The 20,506-nt window shown below is 37.7% G+C and overlaps 2 protein-coding genes across 7 annotated transcripts in view; one reads left to right on the forward strand and one right to left on the reverse strand.

The window, feature by feature from the left end:
* Positions 1-20,236, forward strand: part of ash1 (histone-lysine N-methyltransferase ash1) — a 403,336-nt gene extending 383,100 nt beyond the window's left edge. For all 6 annotated transcript variants that reach the window (XM_089595732.1, XM_089595729.1, XM_089595737.1 and 3 more), the window contains one exon: positions 20,001-20,236. The gene's annotated coding sequence lies outside the window, so the exon portion shown is untranslated. The remainder of the gene's footprint in view (positions 1-20,000) is intronic.
* Positions 1,655-12,399, reverse strand: LOC149375814 (uncharacterized). Its single transcript, XM_089596714.1, has 4 exons — positions 11,931-12,399; positions 8,400-10,268; positions 6,959-7,824; positions 1,655-1,771 (listed from the first exon to the last, which is right to left on the reverse strand). Exons 1-4 carry the CDS (start codon positions 12,397-12,399, stop codon positions 1,655-1,657), a joined length of 3,321 nt encoding a protein of 1,106 aa, XP_089452840.1.
* Positions 20,237-20,506: the final 270 nt, after the last annotated feature.

Genomic DNA, 20,506 nt, shown 5'->3' on the forward strand with positions numbered 1-20,506 from the left:
GTTGCATTATCTATACTATAGTAAGTTTTCATTTCTCCAGTTAATATTTTAAGAATTTTTTAAATATTTAAATAACAGATATACTCGTTATGCGATGTCAGTATGACACTATTCATCGAACAATTGTAGATATTAGAAAATATTTGAGAACATACATCATTTGATATCCAATTTTAAGGAATGTTACAAGTTTTAATTTCACCATTCCCAATTTCCAATAATAATTTTGAAAATCCTTTATCATCAGAACGACTATTTATTTCTAGTCTTAAACTTGGAATGAGTTCCATAAAAATGAAGATTTAATAGTTTGTTCAATTATAATTTTTCAATTACCGTTTTTTATTACTGGGAGAATCTGACGGAAATTACCTCCTAAAATAATTAATTTATTTCCAAAATATTTTTCAGTATTACACAAATCTCTTAACGTTCTGTCTACTATTTCCAATGCTTTTTTTGGAATCATTGAAGCCTCATTCCAAATAATCAAATCAACTCCTCCTAATTTTTTTTTATCTGACTCAAATTCTAAAAAGGCACTTTCTATGTTATTGAGATCGAAAGCAAGACTAAAAGTTCTATGGCTTGTCATCCCTTTTGGAAGCAAAATTGAAGCTATACCAGTCTATGACATTGACATAATTTTTGTGTTTAGAAAAGTAAAAAAATAAATTAACGTCTTATATAAATAAGTTTTTCCCTACCCTCCTGGACCATCTGTAAAGAAAATTTTATGTTTTTGTCCGCAAATAATATGAAATATTTTTTTTTGGTCATTATTTAAACTTTTATACATTGTATTAAACATTTTTTTGCTGAAAAGTATTTCTTCATCTATATCTTCTTTATTATTCTCCATTTTTTTTTGGTGTAGGTAAGTTAAAGCAATTACATGATTCTAAAACTCGGTCAATATCTCAAAGAGCTATACTATCTTTATTATCAGGTAAATCCTCCGTAAAAAATTCTTTGTATTTATTCCATATTTTATTACCTTGAACATTTTCTGAAATTAAAAACCAAGCAAAAAATTTTCTTAACTGATATGGGAGCATAGCAGCAGTTGCTTCTTTAAAAATATCATCCATTTTTCATCAGTGTCCATTCAACCCATTGCAATTGCATTGTCTTTGAATGTCTCATGTGTGATGTATTTATATGTTCTAATATCTTTGAACGATGTCGCACCAGTTACTTTATTTAATACAAGTTTAAAAAAAAACCTTTCATGATCTCTTGGAGATACAATATTTAATTTACCTATTGCAGTATTTTTTATTACATTTTTTCTTCTTTTCCAAATTTTCAATTTATTATCAAAAATGTAGTATTCTGGAATGTTTGCATACTTTATGGATTTTGCAGTCATCATCTATATTTAATTTAAACCAAGCAGTTAACTGTGTTTCGTAGTGTTCTATAACAGTTTCAATATTATTTTCTTCGAATACAAGTTTTTGTTTGTTTTTAAGGTGAACAGCTAAATTTACAACTGTATGACTTCTGCCACAAATTGTATTTGATACAAAGGGGGGTTGGCGCGCGAAGCGCGCAAGGGGCGAAGTCCCTCTAGTGTATATATATACATATTCAGATTCCAAACTAGTGGTCACTACCTTGGCTCTTCTGCTTGATGCTCGATCAACCTTGTCTAGGTAACGCCGTTCAACGGGTCCCAGACGAAGAGGTGGCTGATGACGTAGTCGGGATCTCTAGTATCTTTCTTGGCTAGGTAACGCCGTTGAATAGGTCCTAGCCGAAGGTGGAACTGATTTTTTGAGATCATTTAGGACCTTTTATCCCCTTGTTCTTCTCCTTTGTGTAGGTTTTTCATTTTTTTGGCGAACGCGCTCTTGCGTTTGCTTAGCGTACTATGTACACATTACTTGTGCGTGGCGTTCAAATTCAAATTTTTATGTTTAAAGCCAGGACGCGTGTTGAACAAAAAATATTATAAAATAAAATGAATTAAAATATATACACTAAAATAAATGAATGTATTAAAAAATGTGTACCCTTCCAAACTTAAACAGTTATTCTAATACTAAAAAATATCACTGTTTAGGATTAAACCATTTTTAATAGCATTCTGTCAAATTTAAAAAAGCACAAGCGCAGTTATCCTTGTTGGCTAGATCTGATTGGTTGTTAAGTTATTTGTTTGAGCCTATCTTGAGTTAGCACCGAGGTGACTCATCAGTTCGCTTCTGATCGTCGAGCACCTTAAGGAGGTTCGATACAATCTTTCAGTGGGGTGGGAAGCTCACGGCATTACTGACAAAACCTAGTACAGTCTATTTTTATGGCATTACTTGCATTGATCGTATAAACCTAACTTAAGTTTTTATTTTATGTTAAAAATCATAGTTTTCTCTTTAATTAGTATAGATACAAATGAAAATATGAGCATCATATATGATTCCGACGTATTTGAAGTATCGAAAAATATTTTTTGTTGATTTTTTAACCATTACTAATGTATGTTATTTATAAGTTACAAAAATTTTCCCATAACAGTCCGTGTTAAGTTGTTCATTTTTTATTTTAAAATATGTTAATGACTACATGGCTGAGATCGCACAAAAAACGCACGTTTATTTTTTATAACTCATAAAGTGAATTAAAAACTATACTACAGCTCTTAACAATTGTCGACGATATGTATCGAAGCTCCTCGTACAATCGTAATATTTCAAGTCTCGTCATAAGATCATAAGCTTTAATTCTGTAAAATTGCTCCGCGTTTAGGCAATTAAGAAAATTACATATTGTTATGGATTAAGCTTATGAATAAGAAAATTAAAAAAAGTTAAGGTATAAGAAGGCAAGAAGTTGTTTATAATAAATTACTTTTTTATTAGTACAGTGTTGTAAATTCTTATGTGTTATTCCTCTATTTCATAGTCACAAATACCTCAGATTGAAATTCGAAAAAAAAACATAGGCGCATGAACAGGGATCACATGGGTCACAGGAAATATACTGCAGGTCAATACCATCATCTTTTCGACGCTTACGTACCTGCTGGTTCCTGCTTCCAATGTCAACAACCTCCGTCTAGGTTCAAGTGCCACTTTCGTGAATTACGCCATATCCAACCTACGGGAGTGGACGCTCAGACATCTTGTAAATTGTATACTATCACAGTATACGATTAGAGTAACAGCATATTGGTTCTTCGTCTCAAAGAGAGTATTTGTATGAACTTCACAGTGTGATTCGATTAAATAGCTCTAGTTTTTGATTATGATAAAATTTGTGATCGATCATTAATAATACTAAATTGCACATCGCAACTTGCTGCAAGTAAGTTTTGGGTGAAATGAGCAGCATTAAATTGTTTGTAAAGGCTTTAAGTCGTGTTCCGTAAATTAAGTTCGAAGATTAACTATGGGGATTGCCAACGAAATTTGCAAAACTCTCAATTGAAGTTTCTGCTAACTCAGAGCTCTTGCAACTTCTTACCAATGAATAAAATGGATACCTTCTATCAAAGTCAAATCACGCTTCATACGAGGATTAGTAATTGTTTCGAAAATTTTACGATGGCAGGCAGTGAGAAAATGACACGAGGAAGAGATAAGACTTTAATTAATGCTTTCAAGGAGTATTTAATACGGTTTCATGTGATTTATAATGTAATAATGTCACTCACTCCTTTAGATAAGAATCATTTGTATTTTCTACTAAGTAACCCGAGAAGGTAGATGGTTTGTATTTCTTAATTAAGGGAGATTTTATCAAATTGATTACGGAAATTGATGCTCGGGATCATTGTTCACCCCACACTACCCAATCCGACACTTATTAGCTAGTAACTTTTATTTGTTGTGTAATGAGCTGCCTAAATTCTCGGATAAACATTCAGAATAGGAGAATTTTCGTGATACATACCGATCTTTAGTCCATCATAGGATGGCTATTGACAATATTAAATCAATGTACTTAACGGATGATCAATATCCATTAGCTTGGCAGACTTCAACTAATTATGGTCAGCGTAGACTTGTAAATAGTTATCTCCAAGGTATTCTTTCTATCAAACCTATGAAGTCGGAAGCAGGATCGGAGTTGAAACATGTAAGTAAAGAAATGCTCGGTTCTGTAGATTCAATCAATGTTTTAGATCGCGATTTAGGGACTGGAGATTTATACATAGCTTTGGTTGTTAGTAAGTTTGATACTACTACTAAGAAAGATTAGAGTAAGTTCCTTAGTAGTAACACTCAAACCCCTACCTTAACATAACTGCGTGATTTTATAACAATTCAAATTATAGCATTTAAAGCTTGTTAGATAGTAAGCTCTAGTCCAAAGTCAATACGTCTACATAAATACTTAACATTAGCCTCGCGAAGATTCTACGTTCTTCTCAGCACAAGTGACGACCAATTTAGAGCGTAAATTTAATAGAAGTCCTGAAATAACAAGTTTGTACACGAAGTTCATGCATGAATATTTAGATTTAGGATACTTGTGTGAAATAACTCCTAAATTGGCTACGGGTGTTGGTTTATGCCACATCACAGTAATTATGAAGCTCTCCAGCACTACAGCTAAACTGCGTACTGTTTCCAATGCCTCGACTAAAGCAAGTTCAAGATTTCTTAAGTTTTGGCCACTCTTACCCAAGATATGGCTAATCTACCCAACGTTAGAGTACAACCAACACCCGCTTTTTAAAGAACAGAAGTAGATGATGCAGGTTCTTTTTCAGTCAGACTTTCTGAAACGCCAGGCAAAGATACTTTGAAGAGATACGTCACAGTTTTCGTTTGCATGGCCACCAGAGCCGTTCATCTTAAGGTCATAAAGGATTACATCGCCGAAACGTTTTTTGCTGCTTTTCAGCGCATTACTGCACGACGAGAGTATTGTTCGGATTTATATAGTGACCGTGGCACAAACTTTATTAGTGCCGACGCTGAGTTACGACGGCGCTGGACAGAATCCAAACAATCTTCTTGTACCAGACAACTTACAATATTCAAGACGAACCGGAATTTTAAACCCTGTTGGCGCCACACATCGGTGGTGTTTGGGAGGCAGCTGTAAAATCTGCCAAGTATCATTTAAGGCGCGTAGTAGGCAACCAAGTTTTTATGTTTGCCGAGTATTCTACCTTACTTTGTAAAATTAAAATTGGTTGAATTTGCGACCTATTTTTCCTCTCAGTGACGATCCCTCCGACTTATCGCCTTTGACCCCAGCTCATCTACTAAACTCAAAGCTAGTCACTATTGCACCTGAACCGGATTACTCTGAGGTTATCTTTTCGTACATGCAATGTTGGAAACTTATTTTCCAACTTGCTCAACAATTTTGGTGAAGGTGGTTGCAGGAGTATTTCATTAATTTGCAAAACGCTACCAAGTGGCATAGCACTCAAAGGTCATTGTAAGAAGGAAATCTTGTCATCATCAAAAACGAAGCCACATTACCTGGTTTTTGGCCTTAAGCACGCGTACTGGACGCTTTCTCAGGTATTGGTTCACACGTTAAAGTTGTTAAGTTACACTATTCTGTCTAGACCCATTATTAAGTTAGTTTTTTTGTTTTGTTATGATGAATTGGAACCGTGATGGAATTTGTTAAAATTAAAACGCTTGCCTTTTTAAATCTTAGGTATAGTAAGTTAATTAAGCACTTTGTTTCAAAAAACAATAAAAATACAGAAAATGTTAAGTAAAAAACAGAAAGGTTGTATGAAAGTACAGAAAAACAGAAAAATGAATTTTTGGTTAAGTATCGCGTCGAATAGTAAAACCACACGAGAAAGTTAAATTACAAGATGGTGGATTATGGACGCGACACATGAATCAATTCTGCCAAATACAAAACGCGAAAAAAATAAGCAAACTTACGAATTCTTAGTTCCGGCGGAACAGATGGCTATTATGCGTCAAGAATTCCATACGACGAACGATTTTATTATTTCAATTCCTTCGAGATCAACCTCCCTTATTTTTTAGTAGTATTAATATTACTAATTCACCTGAAAATAATAAGTAACCTGAAAGGTGCCCAGTTTAAAAAAAAAAGACACAGAAAAAATTGCCGAAACAAAAAAGCGATGAACTTGCAGGAGACGAAAAATTTTTTAACGTAGAGTAGTTTAGTCACTAAAAAAACTATGGCTGGTAAGAGCTACCAACGATAAGAGCATGCCGTCTTCCAAAACGGGGCTGGAATCAACACCCAACATTGTGAATGCTATGCGCCACGTGTGGCGTATCGTACGTACTACATTTGAAAGTCTCAATGCGGACATCGTGGGAGTGAATAGGAACCATAGGTGATACGTGACAGCCACAAAGCTGTGTCCATCAACAGCTCGTGGGACTAACACAGTGCCATACATGAGTGCATACGCGATATGTGCAACGTGGTTCGTACAGTAGGCTGCGAATAACGCTGCTCCGGGACTACGTAAAAGCGTGTAGTACTAAACGAGAATGGTAGTTCGTGCTGGCCATAGTTGTTTCATCGTACATTACCAATACGACAACGAAAACTACCACAATATTTACAAGATTATGATACAAATTTAACATTGAATTGTGCATCAGTAGGAATTCTTCGTGGGAGGAAAGTGTTTGGCTAGTGTTTCCACTAACCAGATTTTGTTACAACATAACAATAATGTTCAATAACTGTTTGAGATTTGGCCTCCGCAAGATTAAGGAGGTGTATTGCTGGATTGGATTCCTCTCGAAATAAATAAACTTGAATAGCAGGTGAAAGACAATAAGGCAGGAACAGAGAGATTTTCTCTTATAAAGAGTTTAATGAAAATAATCAAAAAAGCTACAATTGGTTACAAAATGTATGCGCGCGTGCGAAGCACAACTTGTTCGCTCGGAGGTAGCGGCGCGAGAGAGCGAGCTCGAGCCGACGACGCAACGCAGCGCGCTTGAAGCCGCTGGGCTAGAATAGCCTCCCTACTCCTACCTACCCGAAGCGTTTGCTGCCGAGTACGCACGAGATACCTGAGTCTCATCGCTGAGACCATTTTATGGGTCGCAATGGGTAACGGACACAACTTTATCACAGGACGCTTAAAGGTGGAAGACGCGGTTTTAACTCTTGCCACGCGAACAATATCGTCAGCCCCTTTTATAACCTGGACAATTTTTCCAAGTGGCCATTTTGATGGTGGAACGTTGTCATCAATGACAAGGACAATAGATCCAACCTCCAAATTTGGTTCTGAGTTGCACCATTTTGTGCGCTGATGAAGGGCGCGTAAGTACTCTTTGCGCCAACGATCCCAGAAATGGTCTCTCATCTGTGATAGCAGTTTCCAACGAGCGAGGGGGGACAGCTTTTCGTTCGCAACACTAGACTCGGGCACTGAAACAATCGGTTCACCTATTAAAAAATGGCCAGGTGTCATTGGCATTGGGTCGTTAGGGTGGTAGCTAAAATGAGTTAAAGGTCGAGAGTTTAAGCAGGCCTCGACTTTGCAGAGCAACGTGCTTAATTTCTCGAAAGTCAGTTTGGTGTCACCGATGACTCGACGCAGATGCCTCTTCACAGAGCGCACTCCTGCTTCCCAAAGCCCGCCGAAATAGGGGGCAGACGGAGAGATGAATGACCATTCCACGGTGTCATTAGAAAGAGCTTCAGCAGATTGTTTATAAAAGCTTGAAGCCTCGGTGAACATTTGTCTTAGCTGCTTATCTGCACCATGGAAGTTGGTTCCATTATCACTCAAGAGCGTTTGGCAACGACCTCGACGAGTGGCGAACCTTTGATAAGCAGCAATGAATGCTGAGGAGGTCAGGTCGGATACCACTTCCAGGTGGATGGCTTTAGTTGCTGTACACATAAATAAACAAATGTAAGCTTTCTGAGATTTTCTCCCTCATCCTCGAGACATAAGTATACGAACTGGCCCAGCGTAATCAACTCCAGCAGTCAAAAACGGTCTTATACCTGTAATTCTACAGACAGGAAGGTTTCCCATTAGAGGTTGTGCATGTCGGGAGGAATAACGGGCACACCGAACACATTGATACGATGAGCAAGGGAACGCGAATGGATTATATAGAATCGAGCTGAAAAATGGATTCTAGTTTGAAGTGGGCCACCATGAAGAGTTTGATGGTGTGCGTGTTTGACTAACAGAGCAGACAAAGGACATGCTTTGTGTAGCAAAATTGGATGTTTTTCACTGTAAGAAGCCAAGGGCGCATTTTCTATACGTCTTGCTGATCTAAGTATCCCAAGGTCATCTAAAAATGGTTTGAAGGAAACTAGTCGTGATTTTAACAGCAACCTATTCTCAATTTTTAAGTTTAAAATATCTGATCCAAAAAAATTGAGCTGTGAGTATTTAATCAAAATATCAAGGGCTTGACGAAGCTCAAGGGTAGTCAAGAACCCAGAGCGACGCGAATCTGGATTTTTAAGGTTGAAAGAGAATCGAAAGAGATAAGCCGTCACTCTAACTAATCGAGTAAGAGAAGAGAATTTTACAAGTAAGTCCAGATCTTCCTTTAGATAAGCCGCCAAGGCTGTTTCTTTAGTTTTCATCTCTGGAACAATTTTGGGGGACTCAACATACGTTGGAGTAAGATCATGGTCTGGATTTTGAAGCCAATCAGGACCGTGCCACCAAAGCTTGAGATCCTTAAATTGTAAAGGAGTGATACCTCGGGTAGCAATGTCAGCCGGGTTCTTAGCAGGTGAAATATAATTCCAATTTTTTGGTGGCAATATGGACTGAATCTTTGAAACACGGTTTGCAACGAATGATGTCCATTTTGAGGCATGTCCAGAAATCCAAGCCAAAACAACTCGGGAGTCAGTCCATGCAAAAGTTTTTAATGACTCAATACGTAGATCTATTTTAATCTGATCCAGTGATTCGGCCAATAATTTTTCTCCACAGAGCTTCAGCTTAGGGATGCTTGAAACCTTGATTGGGGCCACACGAGTTTTGGCAACTAGTAAGGTGGATCGACAGACTTTATCCGATAATAAAATTCTCACATATATTACGGCAGCATAGGCACGTTCAGAAGAGTCACAAAAGCAATGCAACTCGATATGTGAGGCATTTTCAGAACTCATACCAAGCCACCTTGGGACCTTTATTGATTCTAACTGAACAAGAGATTCATAAAATTCATTCCATTTTTTTGTCAAAGAATCACTCAACGGGCTATCCCAATCAAGGTCTAAAAGCCAAGTATCTTGAATCAAAATTTTAGCAAAAATCAAGACTGGAGAGAACCAGCCTTGAGGATCAAAAAGGCGAGCTATTTTTAATAATATGATACGTTTTGTGGGTGGTTCAGTGGATTTTGAAGACATAGCCATTTTTATCGAAAAGGTGTCTGAATGAGAATTCCACGAGAGTCCTAGAGCTGACACACTTTCAGCTTGAGGCAGGAATTTTGATTCTAGTTTATTTTCCTTACACAAGCTTGACATGTTCGATGCCCATTTGCTGAGTGAGAAACCGCCAGCCCTAAGGATAGATATCAACTCTTGCTGAACAGCAAGAGCTTGAGCTTCAGTATAAGCTCCAACATAAAAGTCATCCATGTAAGAATTATTAAGCAAAATATCAGCACCAAGAGGATATTTTGCTTGTTCATCCAGGGCTAACTGCTTAAAAACTCTCAAAGCTAGGAACGGTGCAGAGGTAAGACCATAAGTTATGGTATGCAAATCAAAACTAGTCAGAGCCTGTTTAGGATTATCACGCCATAGAATTTGTTGCCATTTACGATCTTTGGGTTGAACTAGGATTTGTCTGAACATTTGAACGATGTCTGCAGTGAAAACATACTTAAACATCCGCCAACGGGTCAGAACAACCCAAATATCCTTTTGAAGACTAGGGCCAGCATATAGACAATCATTTAAAGAGTACCCTGATGGAGAGGGAGATGAACCATTATACACAACTCGAATTTTTCCATGAGGATCCGATGTTTTAAAGACTCCGTGTTGGGGCAAAAAATGACCATGAGTCAGGGGTGTGGATGAAAAAGATATGTGGTCTAACACTTGATACTCAGATATAAATTCAATATACTTTGATGAAAGTGCAGGATTTTTTTGTAAGCGATTTTCTAACCCAAAGAAGAGTCGAGTGGCAAGCTTAACGTTCGATTGCAGGTACTGCTCTGGGTCAAGTTTAAAAGGTAATGAAACTATGTATCGACCTTCGCGATTACGTTGAACTGAATTGGTGAAAAGTTGTTCGCACCTCTTCTCCTCTTCAAAGGGACTGGGATTATCATGGAGATCTTCAACTTCCCAAAATTTTTGTAAATCACAATTAGCACACTTCTTAGTGTGAGGGACATCAAGGTCATAATAATTGTCGGACAAACTACTAGATAAGCAGGTGATCAGGTTCTTTTAGATGCTGGTAGATGTAGAAAAAAAGGGTTCCCAAAAGAGCTCTGTATCAAATTCAACGCAAGATGGAAACGCTTGTATATCCTGAAGGGAACGACTGGGTTGGCAAGATTGAGGACAAGTTTTACTAGATAGAACCCAACCAAAAACAGTAAGTTTAGCCACTGGTTCTTCTACTGAACCGGAGCGAGTGCCATCTTTGTATAGAAAAGCCGTTAGATCAGCCCCCAAAATAACATCAATTGGACCAGGAGTGGTAAAGGTTGGGTCAGCCAGCTTTAGTTGAGAAATATGAGGCCAATTAAGGTTTGTTACCTTTACACTTGGGGTGTTGCGGGTCAACTTGTTTAAGACTAGAGCAGTGAATGGTAATATTGGACCACTATCTGTAATTCGGGACACCGACAGACTAACCTCTTCCTTTATTTTGCCAGCTTGACAAGAATTTATTCCAAACACGGTACTTTTAATCGGACGTCTAGTCAATTTTAAGGACAGGGCTGCATGCTCAGAAACAAAGGATGAGTTAGAAGCAGTGTCCAAGAGTGCCCTAAGTACAATCGATTTTCCAGATTGAAAAATAAGTTTGACTTAAGCCGTTGACATCAGTACCACAAAATTGTAAGGTACCAAAGGACAATTAGCCGAATAATTTTGCACTTTATCGCTAGAATCGTTGGATTCATTATAATCGTTAGAGTCATTAGACTCCTTATCATTCTCAGCTACATAAGATTGCCAATTAGGACCAAACTGTGATTGAGGTGTTTTTTGACGATTAGAACTTTTGCTTAAGGCATCATGCATCAAGATATGGTGTTTACCATTACAATCATTGCATCTATAGGAAGATTCACAAGTCTTTAAATCGTGTCCAGCCTTTAAACACAAAAAACACAGCTTGGCCTGTACAACATGCTCTTTTCTTTGAACAGGGCTTTTTTTCTTAAAGGTACTACATCTATACAGGGCATGATTTTCAGAACAGTATGTGCAAAAATCATCAGACTTGCTTTGAATGGAAGCGCAAGAGTTCATTTTCGGGTTTATTGTTTTTGTGGCTCGTCTTTCTGTGCCAGAGATGTCTCGAAACTTTAGTTTTTCTGATTGACCAACGGCTTCGAGTGCATGCATGCGATTTTTCAAAAAATTACAAAGTTGATTAAATTTAGGTACTAACTTGCTATCACTCAAGGACGTTTCCCATTGGACGCGAGTAAATTTATCGAACTTCTCTGACAGAAGAAAAACGAACCATTCATCCCAAACATCAATTGGTTTGTGAAGTCCTTCCAAAGCTCTTATTATTTGTTTAAAAGAGTTAATTAACGACCTAAGGTCCGAAGCGTCTTTGGAAGATTTCACTGATTCCAAATTAATTAATTTCCGTAAACATACATTAGATAATACCCGTGTGTCATCATATCGAATCTTTAAATCGGTAAAAGCAGACAAATAGCCTTCATTTATAGGCGGAACATTCCCGATAACCTCTGCAGCTTCACCGATTAAACAAGATTTTAGATACAAAAGTTTTCTTACATTACTTAAACCTTCTACTTGATGTACCAAGGCGTTGAACTGGTCCTTGAAACTGGTCCACTGAAGTGGATTTCCGTCGAAATTAGGCAAGTCGATCTTAGGCAGCTGGATCTGCTGAGACACTGCCTGCGCCGTTGTAGTCGGGTTGTCCACTGGTTGAGGGCCAGGGTCTTGGCATCCCTCAATTTTTTTAATGGCGTTGTCAATATAGCAGCAGGCATCAATGTAGGCCTCCTCGGTTGATGGCATGACGTCGTCCTTTACGTAGGAAGACTCATCAATATCCTTGACACGCATCAGCATGCGATGATTTTCATAGAAGGCGTTCCAGTATTGTTGTATAACTCTTCTTCGGCCTTCAAAATGTGCGGTATTTTGCCTTTCTTGAGGCGTTTTCTTGAGGTTTGGCGAAGCATTGGCAAGTTTTTGAGCCAAGTCGCATTGTTCTGCTGTTAACTCCGTAAGTGTAACCATGATGTCAATGTGCTTTCAAAAAAAACATAGAAGCAAAGGAGAGAAGTTTGTGTTGCACTACAGCAACAGGGCGAGTACGTCCCACAGAGAAATTTGCCCGCAGCAGCAACAGCACCGGCGCCGAAGACAAAGTCTTGAGCACCTGATCGAAAGCAGTTACAGTAACAGCAGCCTGACCCAACAACAGCCAGCTGCAATAAATAGATCGGAAAGCGCCGCACTACAACAGCAATAGCAGCCTGGCCCAGCAACAGCCAGCTGCTGGGGAGAAAAAGAGAGAGAAAATGCGCCGCACTACAGTAGCAACGGCAGCTTGGCTCAACAGCCAACTGCACGAGAGAGAGAAAAAAGGAGAAGCACTGCACTACAGCAGCAACGGCAGCTTGGTTTAACAGCCAACTGCACGAGAGAGAAAGAAAGAAGCGCTGCACTACAGCAGCAATGGCAGCTAGGCTCAACAGCCAACTGCACGAGAGAGTGAAAAAAGGAGCGCTGCACTACAGCAGCAATTGCAGCTAGGCTTAACAGCCAACTGCACGAGAGATGCTCTGACGATACGACGGCCACGAGCACCGCTCACCGCCCCACGTCCGAGAACAAGAGCCACCACACACGAAAAGATATCAGCGCACACACACACACTGCGGGGAGCACAACTACACGCTATGCTGGAGCAGTGCACGAGTCCAATAAATATGGCCGCCTCACACACCTGCAAGGAAAACACTGTTGAGCCGCAGCCAGTCCCGACACTAAAATGGCGGCCGACGACGACTCGTGTTTTGAAAAGGTGCCTAGGCTTGCCGTGCAGATACGCGTATAGAGGATGCCACGTCCACGGCAAAAATACAAGCGTCAGTCGAGGGCGAAGAAAGTAAACTCACCAGCTCCCAGCAGCAAATGCAGTAATGTGTTACAAGCCTTTCTTTCCTGGCCGATGCACCAGGTGTTTGAGATTTGGCCTCCGCAAGATTAAGGAAGTGTATTGCTGGATTGGCTTCCTTTTGAAATTAGTAAACTTAAATAGCAGGTGAAAGAAAATAAGGCAGGAACATAAAGATTTTCTCTTAAAAAGAGTTTAATGAAAATAATAAAAAAAGCTACAATTGGTTACAAAGTGTATGCGCGCGTGCGAAGCACAACTTGTTCGCTTGGAGGTAGAGGCGCGAGAGGGCGAGCTCGAGCCGACGACGCAACGCAGCGCGTTTGAAGCCGCTGGGCTAGAATAGCCTCCCTACTCCTACCTACCCGAAGCGGCCGCTGCCGAGTACGCACGAGCTACTTGAGTCTCGTCGCTGAGACCATTTTCACTTAGTATAGCAAAAGCCTATACAATAACATTTCGACGATCAAGAAATTTTTCTTATTATCGAGTAAAACACTGGCTTGCACGAGATTTAAAGCGCTTGGAAGCATCTTCAAGGCTTAGAGATAGCTGATGATTGCCGGAAAAGACCAGCAGAAGTCGAGCTGTTACTTGGTGCCCACATTGTAGTTTGTGAGAGTCATAGTTATGAACACCGTGCAGCTTTTAATACCTTTTACGTAAGCGTCGTGCGCTTGTTTTATCCGTGTTACCCAACTGTTCAACGGCCACACCACGCATTTCGGCGTCACAAAGTATCATATCCAAAGGTTACACGAGCTTGGTACAGCGACTTCTTCAAAGCATATAACGATTTAACAAAATGCTACTACAAATCTGGATTATCTCAGTGTATCGCCCAGAGAGGCAGCATGGCAGGGTTCAACTGCTTTACGCAAGTTTTTAACATCCCCACCACTCGGATTGACTACAGATCGCAAGTCATATGCACAGATGAGTAAGTCCTTCACTTGCCTCACTACTAGTCTCAGCACCATGCCCGCTAGTGGCCGACATCAATTAGAAAAGAGGACTAGAGCTATTCTAGTCAGGCTCCTCCTAACCATCGCTACTCATTTCAACCAGCCTAGTTTAATAAAAAAAGATGAATAATGGTCACGAGCTCTTTCGATATTATCGCTACTCTAGGTCTTGGCTGCGCTTTCAACCTTTTTGTAGTAATACTTCACATCTTATTACTTACCTAGTCATCTGGGATTGAGCATTTTTTAGTGTCTGTGCCTAGTAAAAAAATTAATGTAAAAAAAAAATTATATTTCGTCTTAATTGCGAAATAGGTGAGGAACATTTTGGATTCAAGTAAATTTCAGTCGCGTTTATTTGTTTAATTATTCTCTTTGAAATTCTTGTTGCTAATTGCTGCATTCTTACATTCGTATGCAGACACTACTCTGCCAAATGTAAACAACGACTTTCTCCAACATTAAAAGCAATTTTTATCTTTTCTTAAAACAGTCGTTTGACAATGGCAGAAGTCAAAATATATTTTCGTAAACAACTCGATGATTCGATTTATATGCCTCGGGAATATCTGTAAATGAACATGCATGTCGCTAAAATTTCAGTGGAAGTGCGAAAACTATGGTAGCCGACGTTAGCTTGAAACTTGAAGTCTTATTTTTCAAGAAAGTAATATAATTCTTAAGATGATTTTCGGTTCATTAAAAAAAACTAAAGATATGGATAGACGGATTTTTTAACTAGCTGATGTGAATCACGTGAAAAAGAATATATCTAAGAAAATTGATGGACTTAACTCGAAACATAGTAAGCTGAAAAAAAAGCTTTATATCTTGTGCAAAAGAATTTTTTAGTTATACTATAGCGCAATGTAAAGGGAACTCTACAAAATTAGAAAAGAGTGTAAGGTGTACACCTCATAACTAGATTAATAATAAGCATGAAAATTACAGCCTTTATTGTAAAAAAGTGCAAGGTAAAAAGTGATCCTTATACATACCAAAATTTTTAATTAAAAATGGGGATTTACATAAAAATTTTCAAAATATTTTTTTAATGCGCGGATAATTCCTTTAAATATTGTGTATTTGCTTCGAGCTATGCAATTAAAGCTTTTAATCACACTGTCACTAGAAAATTTCCGAAAAATAAAAATCACAGCTCAAGTTTGTCCGGAGTGGCTAGTGCTGTTTTGACAAAAAACGAAGGTAACAGAACTAAAAATATAAAGAAGTCAGCCAGGCTTCCAATCACAAACCATGTGATAGATTTTTCACTCAAAAAAGTCTAGGCATTCTCAAAACTCATAAAAGATTGAAATATGATAATTTTTACAATTTTAGCAATACTTTTGACAAATGAATTATTTTTTAGAAAATGGTCTTTGCGCGCTCTGCACGCCATCACTATCAACAAAGACTTTTATATGTACTATATAAAAGGATTTAAACGTAATTCGATATGCCATTGAGACTTTCCACCTCGTCCACTACCTTTGTTTGGAACGTTTTTATTTATAATTAAACTTATTGTTATTTAGACGGAAACTTATGAAATAGAAGAAACACAAATTGAAGTTATTGCACAGTAGAGGTGAGGTGTCGACAAATATAAAAATAACAGATATCTATGGAAAATTCTAATTTTTTCATGAAGGGGGTGGCGAATTAGCCCCTCTTGTGCTTATCTTAAAGTAATTTCACAAAAATTATTAGTTAGTTTAGGGGGTGTGCGGATAAGTATTCCATAACAACCCTATTATAAAGTATCTCTACAATACATTCTAAGTTTCTGTGGGAACATGTGGGGTTTGCAAATTACTTCATACCGATGGCTCTGTAAAAGACAGAGCCAACTAAGATAATTGGTGCAAAAGGAGCCAACTCAAAATTTGGGTTGAAAAAGCCGTCAACTCAGATTTGGCTTGAAAAAGGAGCCAACTCATGTTTGTGTTGAAGGAGCAGCCAACTCGGGAGTAATTTTTTTTCATCAAGTTTTCTCGTGGTAGCACTGACATTCACTACATATGTATCTTACTAATATATAAAGCAAAGTCGCTAAAACCGTTGTAATCGCTGACCGCGAAAACTACTGAACCGATTTTGCTGAAATTTTGCACACTGATTCATGATACTTCCTAGATGGTTTTAGTATAGTTTTTATCTTAAAAAATTTAATAACAATAGCAATAAATGAGCTCAAAGTTTTGCAAAAATACGCCAGCTTTTCACTTTAGTTCAGTAAAATCCGCTAGGTGGCGTCGACATAAAATCGAAGCTACCTGCAACATAATTAAATAAGCGTGGTTATAATAGGCCGGAGCGTATCGATAGTGGTATAGTTGAGCTTCGGCAGCTCAACAAGCTGTTCAGAGAACCCTGGTGATACTCTTGCAGCTGGATAGCCCGGTTACGTACGACACTCTTCTCTAAGGGGGCAGGGACCTAAGTGTCCCTTCACCCTGAATCTCGACGAGTGCAATCAAAGAAAAATAAATTACTTCCAACCGATGCCGTCTCTGCCAGAATTACCAGGAGACATATCTAGCCAGAGCACAATCTGCACCAACTCTTCAGAGTTGTGCGGCAGTCCCACCTTCCCACCTGGTGTAGTTAGAGAATTTGTGGCTACAAATGTAAGCAAGGGAAAACAGCTCTGAGGGGCACCGGAAGCCACAACGGCTACCTTTTGGGTCGTCGCGTTCCCCAACGCGCTTACCCACATGTTTCCATCTAAAGATGAGCAATTGAGCAGTTGGTTATCCGGGGAACGACCCGAAGACAAGATATTCTTTGGTCAGCGGCGTACCTCCCTCCATCATAGTCTCCGTACATCGAGAAGCAAGAATCACTAACCAATCTCCCCATCTAAGATCAGTAAAACAACTGAATCTGCAAATAAAAAAGGTGCTTTAGACACCAACGTCTTCGACGTTATACCGGGAGACGTTGGGAAAGAGCACTAAAACTAGCCCCAAAGCTTCGGACTTTGTAATTTTTCTCCTAATCAGTCTGGGTCTTTAACAGTAAGCCAGAGAAGATCACCCTGAGGTATCCAGGCAGTCACAATTACTGTTAACTGCAGTCAAGAAAGAGTTAACTTAAGAAGCTCACCGGTCTTTTTTAGGGCCATCAAACGTCGAACTACCTTGCCAACAAATGTATTGAAATTAACAAAGTTGACTGAAAATAGCCTTTAGGGGTCATAAAAGTCGTAAGCATACCAATAGTCGCAAAAGGGTGTATTGGAAAGAAAACCTCAAATGTATCTAATGAATACAATTTGAGGCGTCAAGAAACTGACGCAGAAAATTTATCGAGATTGAAACAGCAGCGTCAAAATCGTCAACTAAAGAGTCCATTACGTGAGAGATCAGCTTTTCATTGTACCCTCACAGCAATCTCTGAAATCTTTAAAGATCCTACTTCAGATTTTTTAATGAGTAGAAAATGTATTTGTGTTTTTGTGGCAATAAAAATGTTGGGTTTAAGGTCCAGGACTTTGTTGCTCTGGTAATAAAATTGTGAGATATGAGAAAAAACAATTTTTTTTTAATATAAATTTTTTGGGGGTTTAAAATCTTAACAGCTTTAAAAAATAGCCCTTTTCGTGAATTACACAGAAGAAACTAAATCAACATTTTCTTATAGCCATCGATTATTTTATGGCATAAATTTTCAGTATAATTATTTTTTTGAATCTTTACACCTTATTATTTGACCAAATAAACTATATGGATTCCGAAAAAATATGTTTTTAATAAGAAGATTTTTGTTCTGAGATGTATCGGGAATATGTGTAAAATTTTCTAACTAAAAATGTTTCACATTACATGTCAACACACTACGGTGTTTTATTTAGTAAGTCTCGGGCGAAGCCGAGACGGGGGGCTGCTAGTACCTATATAAACGAACAAAGACTATAATCGAATACTATAACAAAGGAAAAATAAAAAGTTTTAGAAAAATAATTTATATTATTGTAATAGAGCATAATGTACTTAATAAATTATGTGCTTAACGAATCCGCTGCGATCAGACGTAATTATATGACCAGACTGCGGACGTAATTCATTTTCAATGTTATTCAAAAAGTTTTAAATTAATTTTTTTTTGTTTTGGTACGTTGTGTTGAAAAAGCAACTTATTTCGACTATAAAGAATTTTTTTTTAGCTTAAGTATAAATAGTTATTATATTTTCTCCCTCCCATGATCACAACAGAATAATAAAGCACAATTGAATAAGTATAGCACGCTCTGTGACAATAACATAAATTATTTTTCTGAAACATTGGATTATTGAAAAATCTTTGTTCGTTTATGTGGATCTACCTATATTGTGAATGTTAGTGCTACCGCGACAAAACTTGATGAAAAAAAATTACTCCAGAGTTGGCTGCTTCTTTAACCCAAACCTGAGTTAGCTCTTTCTTCAAGCAAAATCTGAGTTGACTGCTTTTTCAACCCAAATTTCGAGTTGGCTCTGTCTTTTACCAAACCATCGATATGTACCCACCTTTAACATATTTTTATCAAAACAGCATTATGATATATTTACGATTTTTGTATATTTCCTCAAAATATTCTACACACACACACATTTTGTTAGGTTAGATTCACAAAGATATAAAAAGAAGTTCCCTTTAAATTGTGAGGAGATTGCGGAGCGACAATAGGGGATGTGGGGGATATATGGACAGCCCCACCAAAATAAGTATATAATATAGGATTGAATGTAAGATCTATCCAGCAAATTCATTTAATTTCAAGACAAAGTTTTAACTGCTAATCAAATCTGGTTCAATTTTTTTAAAACACCGAATTCTCATTTGTATTCAGAATTATTAAAGATATCACAGTATTTTTTTGCGTACCAGGACATAATGCCAACATTACAAGAGTGTTTTCACTAGTTGCTGAATAATGGACTAAAGAGAAAAACTTATCAAACACAGGTTTAACAGCTCATCATATGTACTTAGCTGATTAACCTACGAAACTAAAGATGACTGATGGTAACAAACATGAAAGAGTATTTACTTGTTCTAATTGTGTGTAAGCTTTTTTTTATATCATTGTATGAGAGGAAAATACGTTTGCTCTACACTCTCGTAGGCATAAAAAATAATTAGTGTTGGAATAATTAATGTGCAAACTCACCTGCTAGGGGGCAGCTCTTTGAGCAATACTTCTTACAAAACTATTTTAGAGCTGTTATCGTATAAATGGAGAATAGATAATATACTTCCATCGCTAAGCGAAACCAAAAATGACAGATGGATGATCTGAGACTCTTTCAATTCTGGCCATGGTGCGTACATGATTTTTCTACACCAGCTGCTAGGAAGTAAATATTGCACCATGACGTACCATGGCTGGAAGTACTCAGATTGTTCGTTCGTATTCCGAAGTAATAGACGAGCGTTCTGAGACTTTACCAGGCTATGTGTGTAACATATAATCAGCTTTCTCCCGGAAAATATGTTAAAAACTTAATTTTTATGGTTATTGTTTACCTAGTTATAATTATACAATATAATATAATATTAAGTATATGAAAAGTATATTATACAATCCTTCTAAATAACTTATTTTAATTAGTTCTTGTTAAAGCATTATGGCTTTTGTGATTAATATAATAAAAAAAAAATTTGAAAAAGGATTTTTTCACCTTAGGAATTTAATGAATAAATAAGGTTAGCCCTATCAAAGCAATTAATTATTTTTTTTTTAATTAACTTAATTTTACATTTAGGTTATCTAAATGCTCTAAAGAAAGGCATGAGTCAAGGAAGGCTGATCTCGACGACCGTTACAAAGCAACTATGGGTCCTCAACAAGATACATCAGTCCAACAAGTACGTGATTGATGGAATTCGTTCACTATTAGTTTGGAGCGTTTTTATTCATCATAAAAGTATTTTTATGCAAGCAAACATTTTTTTGCACGTATGTAAATTAGTTAATAAAAAGTCGACACATCGGAATTAAGTTAAGGAATTTAAGTACTTGCCATGATCCTCTTGATGAGTTTAACCAGAAGACGAAATTGAAGCCCATGCAGTGGCACCTGTTTGTAAGTTTACAGGTTAATGTAAAATTATTTGACACGTTCTAATTTTTCAAATACACTCACAAGTACGCGTTATCTACATAAATATTATAGTAAATGATGAAATTTGAAGTTCTAGGAATATATGAGGTTTGTTTGATTAAGGCGTTCAGAGCGCCCCAAGCGACCCCAGAACTGTTGAGGTATAT

This window comes from Copidosoma floridanum, unplaced genomic scaffold (assembly GCF_036245765.1).
Source record: "Copidosoma floridanum isolate Cflo_tuat_1 unplaced genomic scaffold, Cflo_Japanese_pri ptg000004l, whole genome shotgun sequence".
Classification (NCBI taxonomy): domain Eukaryota; kingdom Metazoa; phylum Arthropoda; class Insecta; order Hymenoptera; family Encyrtidae; genus Copidosoma; species Copidosoma floridanum.